The following is an 18,810-nucleotide window of genomic DNA, read 5'->3' on the forward strand; positions in this document are numbered from 1 at the left end:
AGATCTAGAGTCTCAAGCTCCATCAGCTGAGCCAGTGAGGTGCCCCATGTTTGGCCTTTTTTTAGATTCCACATGTAAGTGAGATCATACACAGTATTTGTGCTTCTCTGTCTGACTTATTTCACTGAGTATAATGCCCTCAAGGTCTATCCATGTTGTTGCGAATGGTAGGATTTCCTTCTTTTTTAAGGCTGAGTAATATTCCACTATGTGTATACCCACCACGTTTTCTTTATCTGTTCATCCACTAATGGTCAGTTAGGTTGTTTCCAGGTGTTGAGTATTGTAAATAATGCTGTGGTGAACATGGCAGTGCAGATATCTCTATGAGATCCTGTCTTCGTCTCCTTTGGATAAATACCCAGACATTGGATTGCTGGATCACATGGTATCTCTCTTTTTAATTGTTTTGAGGATCCTCAGTATTGTTTTCCACAATGGCTGCACCAGCATACACTCCCACTAACAGTGCACCGGGGATCCCTTTTCTCTACAATCTCACTAACACTTATAATCTTTTTTATAATAGCTATTCTAACAGGTGTGAGGTGATATCTCATTGTGGTTTTGATTTGCTTTTCCCTGATGATTAATGATGTTGCCCACCTTTTCATGTACCTGTTGGCCATTTGTATATCTTCTTTGGAAAACTGTCTGTTGAGATCCTCTGCCCATTTTTTAAAATTAGATTGTATTTTTCTAACATGGCTACTAGAATTTTGAATATTATATCTCACATTATGTATCTACCGAAAAGCACTGCTCTAGATTTCTTTGGTGTATAGAAACTGTTCATAAAAATAACTTGATGGGACACTTGGGTGGCTCAGTCGGTTAAATGTCCAACTTTTAATTTCGGCTCAGGTCATGATCTGCGGGCTGTGAGATCAAACCCCGCCTCGGGCTCCATGCTAGGCATGAGCCTGCTTGGGATTGTCTCTCTCCCTCTCCCTCTGCCCCTCCCCCCTTCCTCTCTAAAAATATAAAAAATAAATAACTTGATAAATAGGTTCTTCCAGCTGTTGGGTGGATTAGAGGCCTCAGAGTTGGCAGCCGGCTGCCAGCATTGGGGGCCAGACTGGGAGGGCAGTGGTGAACAAGAATATCAATAGCAGGGGCGCCTGGGTGGCTCAGTCGTTAAGCATCTGCCTTCGGCTCAGGTCATGATCCCAGGGTCCTGGGATCGAGCCCTGCACCGGGCTCCCTGCTCCGCGGGAAGCCTGCTTCTCCCTCTCCCACTCCCCCTGCTTGTGTTCCTGCTTTCGCTATCTCTCTCTGTCAAATAAATAAATAAAATCTTTAAAAAAATTTTTGTAAAAAAAAAAAAAAAGAATGTCAATAGCAGGGGCACCTGTTAAGCATTTGCCTTTGGCTCAGGTCATGAGGGTCCTGGGATCGAGTCACATGTGGGGCTCCCTGCTCAGTGGGGAGTCTGCTTGTCTCCCTCTCCCTCCGCCCCTCCCACCCCCTGATTATACACTCTCTCTCTCTAATAAATAAATAAATACATACATACATACAATCTCTAAGAAAAAAGAATGTCAATGGCAGCAACTCTTCACATGGAAGTCATGGCTGGTATTAGCCAGGCCCTGTTCTTAGCCTTCGGCATATTCCTTTCATCCTTCTCCCAAAGCCTAGGAATTAGGCACTATTGCTAAGCCCATCTGGCAGATGAGGAAACCGAGGTGTAGGGCAGCAGGGTCACCTGTCCAAGAGGCCCGATCGCCTCGTCTGCCGAAGTGGCCATGGCTGTTGTGCTGCTTCAGGAGTATGAGGAGAACCGGGGACAGACAGACTCTGGTAAAGAAAGCAAGGGAGCCTGGGGGTGGGGGTGGGGCAAGCGTGTGGGAGGAAAAGCCAGCGGGGGTGAAATGCAGGACCAGTTAGGGGCACACCGAACCTGGGGAGCCTGAGGGACATTCCAAGAGGGACACATGTGGAGGCTGGACGCCGGGCAGGGGCCAGAGACCCACGTGGGGAGATGAGGTGATTATACTCATTGGGAAGGGGGAATGAAGGGCAAGGAATTCAGGGCGCCACTGTATCCCCCGAGGAGGGGGTGGTCAGCCACTAGATCAAACGGAAGGGGGTCACCTGTGGCCCCACATACCATCTGCCCCTTGCAACACTTGGGTGTCTCAGTCGGTTAAATGTCCAACTCTTCATATATTATTTCTACTTCATATATTATTTGTTGCACTTACTGTGTTGTTGAGCACCTACTGTGTACATTTAGGACACATGCTGAGTGTTGAGGAGCCAGCAGTGACCAAAATGGACAGAGTCCCCTGGCCTCGTGGTGTGGTGGGGACAGAGGTAATAAATATACTATATATTTATTGGTGGTGGGGACAGAGGTAGTATATATATGATCAGTGCTCTAGTCTGAATGTTTGTGTCTCCCCACCCCCACCCCGCAGAATGCGTATATTGAAACCCTAGTCCCCAATGTGATGGTATGAGGAGGCAGGGCCTTTGGGAGATGATCAGGGGTTCGATGAGGTCATGAGGGTGGAGACTCCATGATGGGGTTAATGCCAAGAGGAAGAGACAGGAGATCTCTCTCCCTCTCTCTGCCTCTCTCACTGCACACACCAGAGAAAGGCCACGTGAGGACATAACCAGGAGCAGGGCCCTCACCAAGATCTCGGTGGTCGTGGCACCCTGATCTCACGCTTCTACCCTCCAGGATCATGAGAAAGAAATGTTTGTCGTTTCAGCCACCCAGTCTGTAGTGTTTTTTACAGGAGCCTGAGCTCAATCAGGTTGTGGTAACTGCTCTGTGAAAAAAAAAATAGCAGGGAAAAGGAAAGGAGCCCAAAGGAGGAGGGGGTGGGGCACATTTTGAGCACGGTCAGACTGTTGGGATGACGTTTGAATAAATTCCTGACAGAGGTCCAGGAGGAGCCAGCCATGCAGGTATCTCAAGGATGGGAGGGCTAGGTGGGCTAGGGGGGAACTGTTCGAGCAAAGGTCCTGGGGTGGGATTGCACATGTTGGATTTGAGAAAGGAGGAAGGTGTGGCTGAAAGGAGGTGCAGTGAGAGTAGAGCGGAGGGAAAGTCAGGGAACTGACCATCTTTTTGTACCCTGTTCACATCCCACAGCCTCATCCTATGCCCTTCAGCTGGCTGAGGACAGTGCCCTCGGGCTGGCCACTAGAGGCCACCCTCTCTGCCATTTACAGGGTCACAACCACTGTCATCCACCTTTGAGATTGTGGCTTGTTTACTCTGACTCCTGACCGTGCCTGTAATATCATGCTAAAGTGCTTTACACGGATGAGCTCAGCTCGTCCTCCTAACATTCCCGAGTCAGAAGCATTGACAAATTTTTTACAGCTTCGAGTTATAACTGGCATACTGCAAATCATACACATTTCAAGTGTATAGTCTGATGAGTTTTCACATCTTGTAACCCAGCATCACGACCAAGATACCCATCTCAAAAAGTTATATTCTAGCCCTTTTTTGTCCCCCCCTCTAGCCTCTCCCTACTCCACCCCCAGCCACCCAGAAATTGATCTGCTTTCTGTTACTAGAGATGAGGCTGCATTTTCTGGAGTTTTAGGTACATGGGACCAGAGAATATATACTCTTCTTTTCTATCTGGCTTCTTTGCCTCCGCAGAATTATCACGAAGATTCGTCTGTGTTTTTGTATTTGAGCCCCTTTTGCTCCTGAGCTAACTGGGGCACCGAGAGGTGTGGCTTGGGGGCGTGAGGAGGAGGAGGTGTCACACAGGTTGGGCCCCAGAGCGGCGCGGGTCCCGGATGCCCAGGCCGCCGAGGGGCGCTCTGGCGGGTGGGACGCGGGCAGGTGCACTCACGCGCGGGGCCGCCCCCGGGCCGGCCTTTCCCTGCGCGCCGCCGGGGGCGGGCCCGGGGCGGGGCGGGGGCGGGGCTTCCCGGCTCTGGGGCCTCGGATAAGGGCCTGCGGGGCGGGGGGCGGGGGGCTCGGGCGCGCCTGGGCGCTGCGATAGGGTGGCGGGGCGTGCTCGTGGGGCGCCGCGGGGGGGCGCCGCGGCCGAAGGTCCCGGCGCGTCCACCCGGAACCGGGGCCGGCGACCCAGGCTGGGGCCGGGCGGGGCGGGGCGTCCGGCCGTGTCGCGCCCGCCTGGCTCCCGGGGCCAGGGCCGCCAAAATGGCGGCGGCGGCGGTGACAGCGTCCCGCGCCGGGTCCGGGGGCCTGGCCGCCGCGTCGGGGGCCGACTAGCGCCTTCCCCGGCGCCGCGGCCCGCCCCCCTGGGCGCTCGCGCGCGGCCCCCACCCGGGCCCTCGGTCCGCCCTCCCGGCGCGCCCATGAACTCCGTGTCGCCGGCCGCCGCGCAGTACCGGAGCGGGAGCCCGGAGGACGCCCGCCGCCCTGAGGGCCGCAGGCCGCGGGGCCCCCGAGTGCCCGACCCCAACGGCCTGAGGCCCTCTGGAGCCAGCGGCCCCGCTCTTGGCTCGCCCGCGGCCGCCCCCGGGGAGCCGGACGAAGTGGACAAGTTTAAGGCGAAGTTCCTGACGGCCTGGAACAACGTCAAGTACGGTGAGGAGGGGGCGGGCCCGGGGCTTGTGTTCTGAGATAGGAGCTGGCCGAGGGTTCGGCCAGGCAGGGGGTTTTAGAGGCCGGTGGGAGGCGAGGGGAGCCAGACCCTGGCCCTGCCGAGTATTCCACCATTGGCTCTCCTCCTGTGAGTCACCTGTGGGTCCCCCGCCCTGCCCTGCCCCCGGCGGACCTGCAGCAGGTCCAAAAAGGAATGTGTTTTCAAGTCTCGGCCACTCCCGGGTGACCTTGGGCAAGGTTTTTTGCTTTTCTGTGCCTTCATTTTTCCCCTCTGTAAAACGAATACAATAATCAGAACTGCTTTATTCATCCTGGATTGATGGCAAACACTCCTGTGGCCGTTACTAGGGTCCCTGCCTCCATCCGAGGGGAATATGGCATGGATTGGAGATGGGACCTGGGATGGTCTCTGTTTCACAGACCGGAGTGGGGGATGGAAGTGCTGCTGCTGTCATAACTGTTGTGTTAGGTGTCTGTCAAGCCAGTGCTTCATCTGGCGGGGTGCTGCCCCGCATCTCCCCAGGTTGGGCAGTCAAAAGCCGGACCAGCTTTAGCAAGATCTCCAGCGTCCACCTCTGTGGCCGCCGCTACCGCTTCGAGGGCGAGGGTGAGCTGGTTGCCCCAGGCCAGGGTTGAGGGGGGCCTGGTGTGCTTGGTGGCAGCTGACAAGCCTGGTCTTGTAGGTGACATCCAGCGTTTCCAGCGGGACTTCGTGTCCCGCCTATGGCTCACATACCGCCGGGACTTCCCGCCCCTGGCCGGAGGCGGCCTGACCTCGGACTGTGGCTGGGGATGCATGCTGCGCAGTGGGCAGATGATGCTGGCCCAGGGCCTGCTGCTGCATTTCCTGCCCCGAGGTGAGCGGTGGAAGGGAAGGGCGCCCTAGGAGTGTCATGCCAAGTACACAGGGCAGCAGGGTCAGAATTGTTTGTAAACTAAACTTAAAGGTATGTGAGATTGTGTGCAAAGTATGTTTTGGAGGGGAGTGAGAGTTGATACAACAAGTTTCAGGAATGTGAAAATTGTTAAACCTGGGGTCTCAGGAGCATTAGAATTGTACAGAAAGCATGAGAAAATGGGAACTGTGACCCCCCACCGCCCCATCGGCACCCTTTGACTCTGTACTCCATCCCCGCCAGACTGGACATGGGCCGAGGGCACGGGCCCGGGCCCCTCTGAGCCATCAGGGTTGGCCTCTCCCAACCGTTACCGTGGGCCTGCACGCTTGATGCCCCCGCGCTGGGCCCAGGGCACCCCTGAGCTGGAGCAGGAACGTCGGCACCGGCAGATAGTGTCCTGGTTCGCCGACCACCCCCAGGCCCCCTTTGGCCTACACCGGCTGGTGGAGCTTGGGCAGAGCTCAGGCAAGAAGGCGGGGGACTGGTATGGGCCATCTGTGGTGGCACACATACTCAGGTGAGGGCTGTTGCAGGGGACACGGGAGCCACTGGGTTCCCCCAGGCACTCAGGCCTTCCCTCTCACCCCCCAGGAAAGCTGTGGAGAGCTGCTCAGAGGTCACCCGCCTGGTGGTGTATGTTTCTCAGGACTGCACAGGTAAGAGACTGGAAACCAAGGTCCCAGAGTTCTCACCCTGAGCCAATCGCTACCTCAGCTGCATCTGAGGACTTACCTTCTCAGAGGCTGAAATGAGTTCTGGGGCAGAGGAAGCCTTGGAAAGGATTCGAGGTGCACACAGTGGGAGGTGCTCAGGATCCCTCCTCCACTGCCTCTGGAACCTGCAGAGGAAATGTTAGGGGTTTCTCTGCCAGTGATAGAATAGAGGACATAAGGCTTCCCTCTCTCAGGACCAATTTACTTTTACTCTGTAAACAATTCTAACATATACAAAAGTCTGCTCTCTGCCTCACAGGATTGTTATAAGGATTAAGTGAGTAAATAATACAAGTTAAACCATTTGAGCAGGGCATGTCACATAGTGAGTGTTTGCTAAATATTAGCTATTATTGTTCCCCACTATCCCCCAAATCAGTTTCTTTCTTTCTTTTTTTTTTTTTTTTTTTATTTATTTGACAGGGAGGGAGAGAGAGCAAAAGCAGGGGGAGCTGCAGGCAGAGGGAGAGGGAGAAGCAGGCTTCCTGCCGAGCAGAGCACCCGACATGGGGCTCAATCCCAGGACCCTGGGATCATAACCTGAGCTGAAGGCAGACACTTAACCGACAGAGCCACCTCCAAATCAGTTTAGATAGGGTCTTCATTAATAGGAGCCTCAATGGATCGGTGTCAGAGAATCTACAAAACCTATAAATTTTTATATAAAACTGTAGATGTTTGGGGCAATATTTGATTTTCACAGATGGTCACTATCTTAGTCCGTTTGGGCGGCTATACCAAAAATGCCACAGACGGGATGGCCTATGAATAATAGGAACTTATTTCTCATAGTTCTGGGGCCTGGGAAGTCCAAGATCAAGGCACCGGCAGATTTGGTGTCTGGTGGGGACCCACTTCCTGGTTCATTTTGCCGTGTTCTCACATGATGGAAGGGGCAGGCGAGCTCTCTGGGGCCTTTTTTTATACAGGCCCTAATCCCACTCATGAGGATTCCACTTTCATGACCTAGTCCCCTCCCAAAGGCCCCACCTCTTAATACCATCACTTTGGGGATTAGAATTACAGCATCTGAATGTTGGGGGGACACAAGCATTCTGACCATAGCAGCTGTGTTTCCAGCAGGGCTGAATCCACTTTTCTGGGAGCCAGGAAGGGGCTTACCTAGCAGTAAGGGAGGAGGTGGGAGAATGGAGGCCAGCAGATTGGACTTGAGGAGGAGGGACACGCAGGGACATTCAGCAGAGGGGCAAACTGCTTGGAGCTCCCATTTCCGTATTGGCCAACTCACACGCTGAGTAAGTAAAGACTAAGCAGGCCTGGAATTGGGGAGGTGCTCCGGGCTGTGGGGAAGGCTCTCCGCCTCCTCCTGGTTTTACGTTCTTCATCTAAATCTCAGGGCCTCAGTCACCTGCTCTGTAAAATGGGGCTGTCTACACCTGCCTGGAGGCCCTGGAATTGTTGGGGAGTAGAGTTTGGGGTGGGTGGGGGATGAGGAAGTCCTCCGTTTCCACTGATGGCGGGAGTGGGACCCTCCAACGTCGCAAGGGCACGTGGAGGGCCCCGCTCAGAGGCTCGAAGGGCGGGTGAGAATGTAACCTGCTGCATCGTCCTCCCAGTGTACAAGGCAGATGTGGCACGCCTGGTGGCCAGGCCGGACCCCACGGCTGAGTGGAAGGCCGTGGTCATCTTGGTGCCAGTGCGGCTGGGCGGCGAGACTCTCAACCCCGTGTATGTGCCCTGTGTGAAGGTAGGCTCGGCCAAGTTCCACTAAGCCTCCCCTGGGAGCCGCACAGGCTTCTGTAGCTTGGGTCAGGTGTTTCTGCTTCCTTCATCTGTCCATCGGTTTACTCAGTAGCTAGGGAGCACCCAGGACCTGCCAAATGCTGCCCCAGCTGCTGGGTCTCAGGGGCGAAGAGGCAAACGTTTGTGCCCTCTGGGAGCGGACATTCTACCGGGGGAAGGACAGACCGTGGGTCTGAAACCAAACCGATAGCTGTGGCATTAGAACCTTAGATTCTAGAGGAACGAAAACTAACACTGTGAAGGGCAGAGGGGGGTGGCTACAGCCTCGGAAAGCCCCTCTCCAGCCGGGGCAGATGAGGAGCCAGACTGCTCCAGGCAAAAGGAATGGCAAGGCTGGAAAAACCCTGGGGTGTTTTCACTCAGAATAAAGGCCGAAGTTCTCCCTACAGCCTGGAAGGCTTTGCACGAAGCCCCTGCCCATGCCTTGACCTCATCTGCCCCCACTCTCCTTCCCACTTCTCTCTGCCCCCACCACGTGAACCTCCTCACTGTTCTCAGAACACACAGGCCTCAGGGCCTTTGCAGCTGCCATTCCAGCTGCTTGGAGTGCTCTTTCCCCAGAGATGCACTACTAACTCCCTTTCTTACCTCCTTCGGGTCTTTGCCTCAATGTCCCCTGTCATTGAGACCTTTCTGACTCCCCTGCTTAAAATTGCAAAGCCCTTTTCCTTTCTTTATTCCTCTCCCAGTGCTGCTGCCTACTGACACACGGCAGAACTTACTCGTCTTGTTCCTTACGCATCTCCTGCACTGGAATGTCAGCTCCGTGAGAAGGGGCTGGGTTTGCACCCATGCGGGGTTTGCTAAGTGCTTCTCAAGGGCCTGTGTGACAGCACCTGCCCGGAGCGTACTCCCCACCCGCTTTTCTCCCTGCAGGAGCTCCTGCGTTCAGAGCTATGCCTGGGCATCATGGGGGGCAAGCCACGGCATTCGCTGTACTTCATCGGCTATCAGGGTAGGCCCGCCCCATCCCGCTCCATCCTGCCCCCCCCCCGACCCTACCCCTCCTCAGCCCCCCTCACGCCTCCACCCCTGCAGATGACTTCCTGCTCTACCTGGACCCCCACTACTGCCAGCCCACTGTGGATGTCAGTCAGGCTGACTTCCCCCTGGAGGTGAGCCAGGTCAGATCCCTAGGGTGGGGCTGGAGAAGGTGGAGGCGGCCAGGGCCCTGAGCTTCCCTCATTTGTATGCCCCAGTCCTTCCACTGCACCTCACCCCGAAAGATGGCCTTCGCCAAGATGGACCCAAGCTGTACAGTGGGGTTCTATGCTGGAGACCAGAAGGAGTTTGAGACGCTCTGCTCAGAGCTGACCAGGGTGAGCCAGGAGTGGTGGAGGGCAGAGGGCAGGGGGCAGTGAGGGGGTATTAGAGGAAGAGAGACCTCGAGTCCAGCGGACCCGGGGAATCAGGATGATTATCCTGCCCGCAAGCTACAAAAGCCTGGCTAGGGCTGACTGGACCAAAAGAAGGGCAGGAGATGAAAAGTTAGGGACATCATTGCTTGAAGGACAGCTGCATCCATGAGCTCCCCGTCTCATGGTTCTACTGTCCCATCAGGGCCTCACCCTCATAGTGGCAGGGGGTGGCCACCGGCCTTTCCGGGCACCCACCTCCCTGTTCAGTGGAAAGGGAGCCCTGCATTCCCAGAAGATGCCGCAGAAATCCTAGGGTTGCTGTTCATTGGTCACCCTGGGTCATGTGCCCATCACGGTGGCCAGGGAATGGAAGGTGCTGATTGGTTGGCCTGGGTCATTGCCCTGGAGGGATGAGAGTTGAGCTCAGGAAGCACTTGATAAATATACCTATTAGGATAATTGTACCTATAGGACAGTGAATATGGTTTGGGGCTAAGCCACTCTTCCCCCTCCTCCCGCCAGGTCCTCAGCTCCTCCTCAGCCACCGAGCGCTACCCCATGTTCACCCTAGCTGAGGGCCATGCTCAGGACCACAGCCTGGACGACCTCTGCTCCCAGCTCTCCCAGCCAACACTGCGGCTCCCTCGCACGGGGCGGCTCCTCAGAGCCAAACGCCCAAGCTCTGAGGACTTTGTGTTTTTATAACGGGTGGGGTTGGGGGAGAAGATGCACACTATTTATTTTTTTATTTATGTCATGCTGGGTGTGGGAGCTTGAAATCTGGAGGTGATGGGTCTTCCCGTTCTCACCTCCTTGACAAGTGCAGCTGAGACCAGTCCAGGAAACCTCAGAACTGGGGGCCATCCAGACAGGGGCAGAGCCAGTATGCCTCTCTCTGGCCGGCTGGGCCCTCTGCACAGGGCAGGGAGGGAGGGCTCCCAGACACCCACTCAGGGCCTGACTCAAGTACTGTAGTTTGCACTGGACCACCTGTGCCCCTCGCTGGTCCCAAAGCTCCTACCCTGCCGAAGTCTAGGGGTGGTGGGGGGAACTGTGGCCACTGGGGGCTAATAAAGCCGTTTAACTTGACTGTGGCTATGGCTGGCCCAGCATCTGAGGGATGGGGTCTGAGGTGTGTCTTAAGGGGAGATGGTGGGGGAAGCTTGTTACGTAGGCCTCGGCTTCCACATCTGTGAGACAGGAAGACTTCTCTGCCCATGGGTCCACACAGTCCATGAGGGAGATGCATGAGGAGTGCGATGGAAGGGAGGAACCCCAGGGCCCCTGCCTGCTCCCTGGAGTTCAGGGGCCGCTCTTGGGACCCTGCGGCTTCCTCCGTTGCCGGGCCAGCTGGCGGAAGTGCAGCCGTTTGGGGTTGAGGCCAAAGGCCTGCAGTCTCTGGCGGCTAAACTCATGCCCACCAAGTGTCACGGTGGGGCCCAGGAGACGCGCCTTCCTGCCCCTCCTCCGCCTCTGGGGGACTGGCTTCTGGGTGCGTGACACGGGGACTGTTTCTTCCTGTGCTGGGGGGCTCCCAGGCTGGGGCTGCTTCCTGCGGGCCCCATCAGGTGCCAGCAGCTGCCCGGGTGGGCCATCTTTGTCTCTCTGTGGCTTCTCTGTGGCTTCTGTAAGCGTCTCCGTCCTGAGGAAAAAAGTGGAGGCTCAGCCCAAGCTGGTCACGATTAGGCCAATTCCTGAGCACACATCCCCCATTTTCCAGATGAGGAAAGGAGGGGTTCAGAGGCAGGGCACCAAATCCAGGGCTTGCCTCGGGTTCAAACCCAAGTCTGACACCAAAACTGGGCCTCTTCTACTGAACTCTTGAGACTCGATTGTACTGCTGAGCCTATACTAAGCTGTTCGTGGAAATTGACTTATTACAGCTTTAAATCAGCTCTCTGAGGTCCTATCAGCCCTGCTTTATAGATCAGGAAATAATGGGCATAATAATAATACTAACACCTGTATGGTATTTCCTATGTTTTAGGCACTTTACATGAATTGATTCACTTCATCCTCAAAAACCCAACAAGAAATGAGCCATCTTAACCCCTTACCCTCATTTTAAAAATGAGGAAGCAGGCCCAGAAAGGGCAAGGGCCTTGCCCAAGGTCGCGCAGCCATGGCCCGGGACGAGAAAGGAAGCCCCATTCCGAGGCCCAATAGGCTCCCAAGCCCAAGCCCAGCCTCCTCCAGCCGGTGACACTCACCCCTCTGGGCAAAGTGACTTGAAGATCTGCCCCTTTCTCCAGGAGCTCTGGGCCCTCCGGCTGTACGCCTTCTTGTCCTGCAGTTCCTCCCGCTCGGACCTGGGGGTGCCCGGCAGACGCGCCTATTGCCGGGAGCTTTGGGAGGTGCCCCGCCCCCCGCCCCCCGCCCCCGGCACACCTGGCCCGGCCCTGTCACCTGTACATGCAGGTCTTCTTCAGGGAGCACCACCGGTTCAGCTCCTTGTCGTCGGCAGCGAGGATCTGCATGGGAAGGGTGGGTGGGGTCCTGCCATGCGAGCCCTGGGTCAGGGCGCGGGCGGGGGCCTGGCTCTCGCGGCTTCAGTCGCCTCACTGGTCAAAGGCGGGTCATGCTACTAGCGCTCGGCAGGGATGTCACCACAGCAGGAGAGGACTGCTTTCTGTGGAGACCACTGGATGTTTTTGGCAGCGGGCATCAGATGGGGAAACTGAGGCTCGGCAAGGTGCTCCTTGCCCTAGTCAGGTGGTCGGGGAGTGGCTGATTTCAGATTCCAGTTTGGGCCCCAGGGGTCCCAGAGCCTCACTCGGGCACCACGGTCCCCGCAGCCGCAGATCGGCACCAACGGCCAGGTCTGCCAACTACAGGTGAAGCCGAGGCTCTGAGCTGCAGGCCTCGGTTTCCTCATCCAGGAGGTGGGCAAGCCCCTTAGAAACTACTGAAAGGCTGCCAGGGAGGCTGAGTGAATGCAGAAGGTATCGGCTCTGCTGGCCACGACTGGTGAAGCCCCCACAGCCCCCACGGCTAAGGGGCGAGCGCCACTCCGAGAGGCACACGTGTTCACTAAAGCTCCACAGCCATGATGTGGGGGCTGCTACTAGGCCCATTTTACAGATGGGGAAATGGAGGCACAGCATCCTGGGTCACAGCTGGTGAGTGGCCACAGCAGGATTTGAATCTGGGCCATCTGTTTCCAGAGCCCACCCAGTCCTAATGGCCACCCAACTGCGGATATTTGCTGACAGATGTAAAAGTCCTATTTATGGCGCATTCTAGGGGAAAGCGCTGTTGGAAGCCCCCTGCCTCAGAGAGGCCGTCTTGAGGCAGGGAACGTCATCAGTACTGGTGTTTTCCAGAGAAGGAATGGGGGGGCGGGGGGCGCAGCATCTGCTGGCTACACACTCCCCCTTGCCCACGGGGCACCCCACCCCCCCGGGCGCTGGACACCACTGTGGGGCCCCACCTCCTCGGTGCTCAGCCCGAAGTCGCAGGGAACCACGGTGCGGTACTTAAAGCGACAGGGCAGGTCGTCGATGATGTCCTCGTAGTCCAGCCGGTAATACTCGTCCAGGTACTCCTCGAACGTCTTGTCTCCTGTGCAGGGCGGGAGCCAGGCTGCCAGGGTGTGCCGGGCGCCGCGGAGCCCCTGCCCGCCCAGAGCCACCCACCCGGGCCTCACCAGGGTCGAACACCGGCTTTTCCTGCCCCACAGCCGCAGCGAAGGGTGACTTGCGCTTCTTCTTGCCCATCAGGGGGGCCTCGCGCGGCTTTTTCCGCGGCTGCCTGGGGTCGTAGTCAGCGTCCATCTGTCGAGATGCCAAGGTCAGGCCAGCCCTCGGCGGGGAGGGGCGGCCCATGCACCCTCCTAGGTCCCCCTCTGCCCATGGCACCTACATTGAAGTCGGGGTCCTCGCAGTGCAGCTCCTGCTGATTCCAAGCTCCTCCCTGCTCAGGCCCAGCCCATGCGTCCCAGTTCCAGTCATCTGGTTGCAGAGGCCACAGAGGTAGGGGGTCAGGGGGTCAGGGCGGAACTTCAGACTTGAGACCCAGCAGCTCCCCCAGGCTGGTGCCCCCGGGGACCTCACCTTCAAGCCCTTCCTCTTCCTCAAAGTACGGCTTCTCCTCCTCCACGGTGCCATAGTACTCGTCCCCAAAACACCTCTGCAGGGTCAGGGCCCGGACGATCAGCAAGGCCCACTCCCCGCCAGACTGGTACTCCTACACCTTACATGGCTCCCAGCACCCTCCAGACCTGGCTGCTGACGTGAGGGGAAGGCTGTGTGACCAGGCCCCTCCATGGCCCAGTACCCCCTGCTGCACTGGGCACCATTCGGTTCCACAGAGCCGCCGTTCTTTCCCTCCCACAGGCCTTTGCCCCTGCGGTCCCCCTGCTGCCTGGTGCACTCCCTCCCTCCTCGGCTGCCTAACTGCTGTTCAGGCCTCAGCTGCCCGCCCTGACCCGCTCAGCACCACGCCCGACAGTCGATCCGGGACTCCTCTGAGACCCCACCTCCCCCTGCACGTCCCCACTCTGATCGCTGGGGGTCGTAACTGTACAGTTACGGGCCTGCCGTTAGATTGGGAGCTCTGGGAGGGCAGCTCTGGGGCCTGGTGCTCAGTGACTACGAGGCTGGTTCTTGCCATTCCATGAGTTCCAAGAAGGCTGAAACTGCTGGGCCCTTGATGAACCCCCAGCACCCAGTGGGTGCCTGGCAAAGGCAAATATTGCAAACTATGTCATTTATTAAGCACCTATTGTATGCCCAGTGCCGGGCTGCATCTCCCTGCATTCTTACAAGCACCCCCAAGAGACAGAAACTACCTCCATTTACGGAGAAACTGAAGTCTACGCATCCTCAGTCCCCTCCCCTGACCTCGTAGGCTTGGTCAGGGGTCTCTTTGGGGTTCACAGGGTCCCCGCTGCTTTCCCCATACAGCCTTGTTGCCTGTTTCTGTGGCCAGATGCTACGTCCCCTCAAAACAACAATAAACCTTAATGGCAACAAGTTTCAAGGAACCACAGCTACTCCCTGTTCCTTGAGCATTACCGATTTTTATGCGTACTTCTCTCAGGCTATCCTTACGCTGGCCTTGAGGTAGACAGTGTGATTGAACCCGCTTTTACAGGGAGAAAGGGACACACGCTCAGAGACGTCAAGTCACTTCTCTGAGGCCACACAGCCAGGAAACAAGCACGGATTCCAGAGCCTTGTCCCAAGCAGCACTGCATGGCTGGGGTGGGACACAGGGGCCGCACCTGCATGAGCTGGTCGTGCCGGGTGGGGTCAAAGTCGTCCTCGAGGTCCCGCTCCTCAAAGCCCAGCGTCTCATTGCCTGTGACCTGCCGCAGAGTCTCCAGCTTGGCCAGAATCTCCTTTCTCTTCAGGTTCTTCAGCTGCTTGAGCTCCTCCTGCTTCTTCGCTTTCTCCTGCGGTTGGCAGGCGGGGGGAGGGGGGGAAGGGGGCGGAGAGGGAGGGCGTGAGCTCTCCTCTAGGGGGGGCCACCCCCTCCCCCCGGCCTGGCAGCCCCGTGCTCACCCTCCTCTTTCGCTCCCGTGTCTCCTCTCTCCTCTCCTTCCTGCGTTCATCCTTGCGGCGCACAGAGGACGCGATGCTTCGAGGGTAGGTCTTGACCTGTGGGCAGCAGGGGGAGCCCAGAAGGGCCACAGAGGATGATTCTGGGCTCTCCCGGCGCAGGCCCCAAGGCCCAGGTCCCCCCCTACCTCCTCCCCCCAAGCCCCAGGCCCAGGTCCCGCACCGAGGCCGAGTCCGGCTCCTCGAAGCGGAAGTTGTACTTGTGCTCGAAGTCCTCCTGCTTCTTCAGAAACAGCTCCCCCTCGTCTGAGGAATCGTCCACGGCCAGCTGGACCGGGAGGCTGGGGCCCCTGAGGGACAAAAATGGGACAGGGCTGGGGGTCAGCCGAGCCCCTGCACTCCTGCGTACCAGCTGCGGTAACGCACTGAATCCTCCCAAGAGCCCTGCTTTGGAGGCAGCCCCGTTTTATAGATAGGGAAACTGAGGCACAGAATCCAGTGACAGGGCCGCCTAGCTCCAGAGCCCACACGCCGCAGGCCCTCCTCACAGGCCAGTAACTCCGCTACCATGTGCGTGAACAAGTGAACACCTGGTGCCCTTTGCCTTCCGGCACCGGCCCAGACACGGTTGCTCACCCTTCCTCCCCCTCTTCGTCTTCGCCTTCCTCCTCCTCCTCCTCCTCGTAACGTTTGTTGAGGATATAATCCCGCAGGAACTGCTCTCCTTCATCCAGCTCTGGGTTGTTCCAATATTCCTTGAGGTGGGTCTGGGGGAGAGGGGAGCAGGGAACAGGACCCAGGTCAGGCACGTGGGGGCAGGGACGGAGGGCGGGCTTGGCTCCATGTGGACTTAAGTAACTGAAACGTCACAGCCAGCCTATAAAGTAGGGGGGACAATTTCCACTTTACAGAAGTAGAAACTGGCACCCAGAGAGGGGCGCACCCCGTCTTCAGACCAGGGGCTCTTGGCTACTCCCTCGAGGACTGGTTTCCAGAAAAAGCCCGGAGGAGGACCGGACCTGAGAACTCACCAGTTCCTTCAGGGCGTCAGGGTTGTGGATCTCCTTCTGCCCCTTCAGCCACTCCACATAGTCCGCATCCTCCTGGGCCTGCGGGCAGGCCAGCACTGAGGGTCTGGGGACCCCTTCCCGCCACCAGCCCCCAGCCAGCCAGGCCCAGCACCCACCTTCTCCTCCCTGGTTTTGGCCCGTTTCTGCAGCAACCCAGAGCCGCCTTCCCCGGCACTGTCCTCCTCGTCACTGTCCTCCACGAATGCCCGGAAGCTGCCCATGGGAGAGGGTACGCCTCAGGAGACGAAGCCTGCTCCCCGCCCACAGTCCCAAGATGAAGCCTGTTTACTAAGTCCTGGGCTCTCCTCAACAAGCTCAGGGCAGTGCTGTGACATAGAGGGCGCCATCATTTAACAGATGGGGAAACTGAGGCACAGAAAGACGAAGTGATGTGCCCAAGGGCACACAGCCATGAAGTTAACAGGGCTGGGTTTGAACTCAGGCTCAAATCTGATCCATCTGGCTATTCAGTAGGCCCAGGCTCACCTTTCCTTGAGCTGTTTCTGTTCTTCCACGTAACTTTGCGACGAGATCTGCTGCAGAGAGAGTGACGTGGGCCTCAGGCCCAGCCCCAGGCCCCTCAGCCCCCAACCGGGGCCTCCACCCCACCTACCTGGAATCTCTGATCAGAGGTCTCTGCATCTGAATTTTCCTCATCGACATATTTGCTGTGGAAGGACAAATGGGGGCTTCAGGAGAGACTCCCCACGGCTCGTCTGTCCCCACGGGGTGGGGAGCTGTTAGGAGCAGCAGCTGGGGGGCAGGGTGGTGCAGATGGGTCACGGGCACTCCTGTTCTCTGGGGTCCCCTCAATCCTGGGGAGTCACCACCAGCTTCTTCCCACCTCCTCTAAGACCCCCACGCGTCCGCCTGCCCTGGGAAGGCTCGGGGGAGGGATGGGGCAGGGAGTCAGGCTCTCTCCTTACCCTTCTTTCTCCAGGATAACCTTCCTTTCATAGTCCTTCAGGTACATAGGCCGCATCTTCTTTTGCTTCCCTTCGGCTTCCTCAGCTTCCTCGCTCTCTGAGGACGATACTGTCAGGTTGCCAGAAGACACCTGCCATCACCCGTGACCCCCTTGGTTCCCCAGGTGGAGAATCCCACCGGGCGGGGCCAGGGTCAGACCACGACGTCAAATATCACACTTGTACTACATGGTGGTGGTCAGCTGTGCTCACTCAGCAACTCATGCTTTGAACAGGGTCAAGCACACAGTCATTATTAACAAGTAATAACCTAAAACAAAACACTCCGCTAAGCACTTTCGGCATAGAACATAAAACATATATGGTATAAGGGTTCGTTAAGTCATCACAAAAACCAGGAAGGCAATGAGGAACCCGGGCTTTAGGGAGGAGCAACCCCAGACCTGCTTTCTGATAGAAGGTGGCATCCTTCTGATAAATGCGGGGGTCCTTCTTCTTCAACAAAGAGAGAGTCCTGTAAAAGTCACGCTCTTGCTGGGGGTCAAATTCCTAAGGCATGAGAAGGATCGGGGATGACTTCAGAAGGGAGACGGTGAGAGCCCTGGTGGAGGCTGGGGGACACTAAGTAACAGGGCAGGTGGGCTGAGAGGGTGTGGAAATTAGGGTGTGGGGGGGCATACATTAGGAGGAAGGAGAGGGATCCAGCTGGACAGATGCAGGTTGGGGGATGGAGGGTGTGTAAGAGGGGCGGTGGGAAGATGTGAAGCAGGTGACAGAGGAAGGGGGGGCCCAGTGGGGGTGGACTGGGGCGGGCCACACAGAGGTACAGGATCTGAGATAGAGCAAGGTAATGGGCAAGGGGAGGATTCTTCCTGGGGACAAAGGATTGACGTGGGGGGCTGGTGAGCAGAAAGGACATCTGTGGGACAGCAAGCAGGGGCCGGGCTGCACAGTGAGGCCCCCAGGAAGATCAGGGCTGATGTGAGAAGGTGAGTGCCCCATGTGGCACAAGGATGTCCCACTTCCGGGCCTGAGTCCACCCTGACAAATGGTTAAACTCTTGCGGTCGCACCTCACACATCAGGATGGGCAGGTGGATGGTGGCGGGAGAGGGGAAGTAGGGGGAGCATCTGGCCACCCCCTGGGGATGGAGAGGGCGCTGTGTGTCCTTCATGGGACTAGGAAGAGGTGGATGGAAACTCCCGTCGGGTGAAATGGGGTTGGAAGTTATGCCGCCCTCTGTATATCGGGGTCGGGAAGCGGTAGGGGGCTTGGATGCTTCCCGAATGTACGGCACCGGGGTGAGAAAGCTCACCACGCGCTCGTCGCTAGAGTCAGACTCAGAGCTGGAGTCGCCGCCGATGTCCCGGTCCCCGTAGCGATCTTTAACTGCGGGGCACAGATGGGAGCCCCCCAGATCAGCGTGGAGGACCAGCTGAACCCCCACTTCCCGACTACCCGGCACGCGCGGCCGCCCCGCGCGCATGCGCCCCGCACTCACGCCGCTGCAGCTCCTCGCGCTCCCGGTAGCGGCCGTAGCGCGCGGCAAACGCCGCGTTTACCCGAAGGGGCGACGACCCGCGCGGTTCCGGCATGGCGGCTCTGCGGCCCACTGCGCACGCGTGCGGCGAGTGTCCCCGAAGGAGGCGGGGCTACTCTCGGCCCCCGCCCCGGCCCCGGCGAGCCCTAGAGGAGGCGGAGCTTCGCGGGCCGCGCCTAATCCTGTCCCCAAGCTTTCCGGGATCCCTAACGCCGTGCGACCATGATCCCCGCCCGCGGGTCACGCCTCTGCGGGTCAGCCTGCAGCCACCGCCCACTGCCCCCGCCCCCCCCCCCGCCCGGGGCTCCCGGCACCCAGCTGACATCTGGGGGCCCTTTCTCCCCTCGCGGTTTCCTGCCTCCCTTCCGTTCCGACAGCGTAAACCGCTGCCCCACCCAGCTCACTCAGCTCTGGCACCCTGGGAATTACCACTCTCTCCCCTCCCCCAAAGCACCCACGATCTGCGACCCCCTTCCCACCCCCCACA

The 18,810-nt window shown here is 57.9% G+C and overlaps 2 protein-coding genes across 5 annotated transcripts; one reads left to right on the forward strand and one right to left on the reverse strand.

Moving 5' to 3' along the window:
• Nucleotides 1-4,010: 4,010 nt before the first annotated feature.
• On the forward strand, nt 4,011-10,375 carry ATG4D (autophagy related 4D cysteine peptidase). The gene is made up of 10 exons (XM_025863129.2): nt 4,011-4,534; nt 5,076-5,159; nt 5,236-5,409; nt 5,692-5,968; nt 6,043-6,107; nt 7,742-7,872; nt 8,805-8,883; nt 8,967-9,043; nt 9,128-9,247; nt 9,809-10,375. The coding sequence occupies exons 1-10, from the start codon at nt 4,303-4,305 to the stop codon at nt 9,989-9,991; spliced, it is 1,422 nt and encodes a 473-aa protein (XP_025718914.1). The 5' UTR covers nt 4,011-4,302; the 3' UTR covers nt 9,992-10,375.
• Nucleotides 10,001-18,417, reverse strand: KRI1 (KRI1 homolog). 4 transcript variants are annotated; one of them, XM_025863128.2, is made up of 19 exons: nt 18,285-18,417; nt 18,099-18,172; nt 17,227-17,332; nt 16,784-16,880; nt 16,471-16,525; nt 16,344-16,393; nt 15,974-16,070; nt 15,819-15,896; nt 15,424-15,554; nt 15,011-15,137; nt 14,791-14,886; nt 14,511-14,681; nt 13,339-13,414; nt 13,148-13,236; nt 12,933-13,059; nt 12,717-12,847; nt 11,693-11,757; nt 11,497-11,595; nt 10,001-10,928 (listed from the first exon to the last, which is right to left on the reverse strand). In XM_025863128.2, exons 1-19 carry the CDS (start codon nt 18,376-18,378, stop codon nt 10,589-10,591), a joined length of 2,103 nt encoding a protein of 700 aa, XP_025718913.1. In that variant the 5' UTR covers nt 18,379-18,417; the 3' UTR covers nt 10,001-10,588. The 4 variants fall into 4 exon arrangements, with proteins under 4 accessions (XP_025718913.1, XP_025718912.1, XP_025718911.1 ...); XM_025863127.2 differs by having other exon boundaries at nt 16,344-16,390; nt 16,784-16,892; XM_025863126.2 differs by having other exon boundaries at nt 16,784-16,892.
• Between the last annotated feature and the right edge of the window lie 393 nt (nt 18,418-18,810).

This window comes from Callorhinus ursinus, unplaced genomic scaffold (assembly GCF_003265705.2).
Source record: "Callorhinus ursinus isolate GAN/ISIS: 27379988/994484 unplaced genomic scaffold, GSC_fseal_2.0 scaffold82, whole genome shotgun sequence".
In the NCBI taxonomy this organism is placed as follows: domain Eukaryota; kingdom Metazoa; phylum Chordata; class Mammalia; order Carnivora; family Otariidae; genus Callorhinus; species Callorhinus ursinus.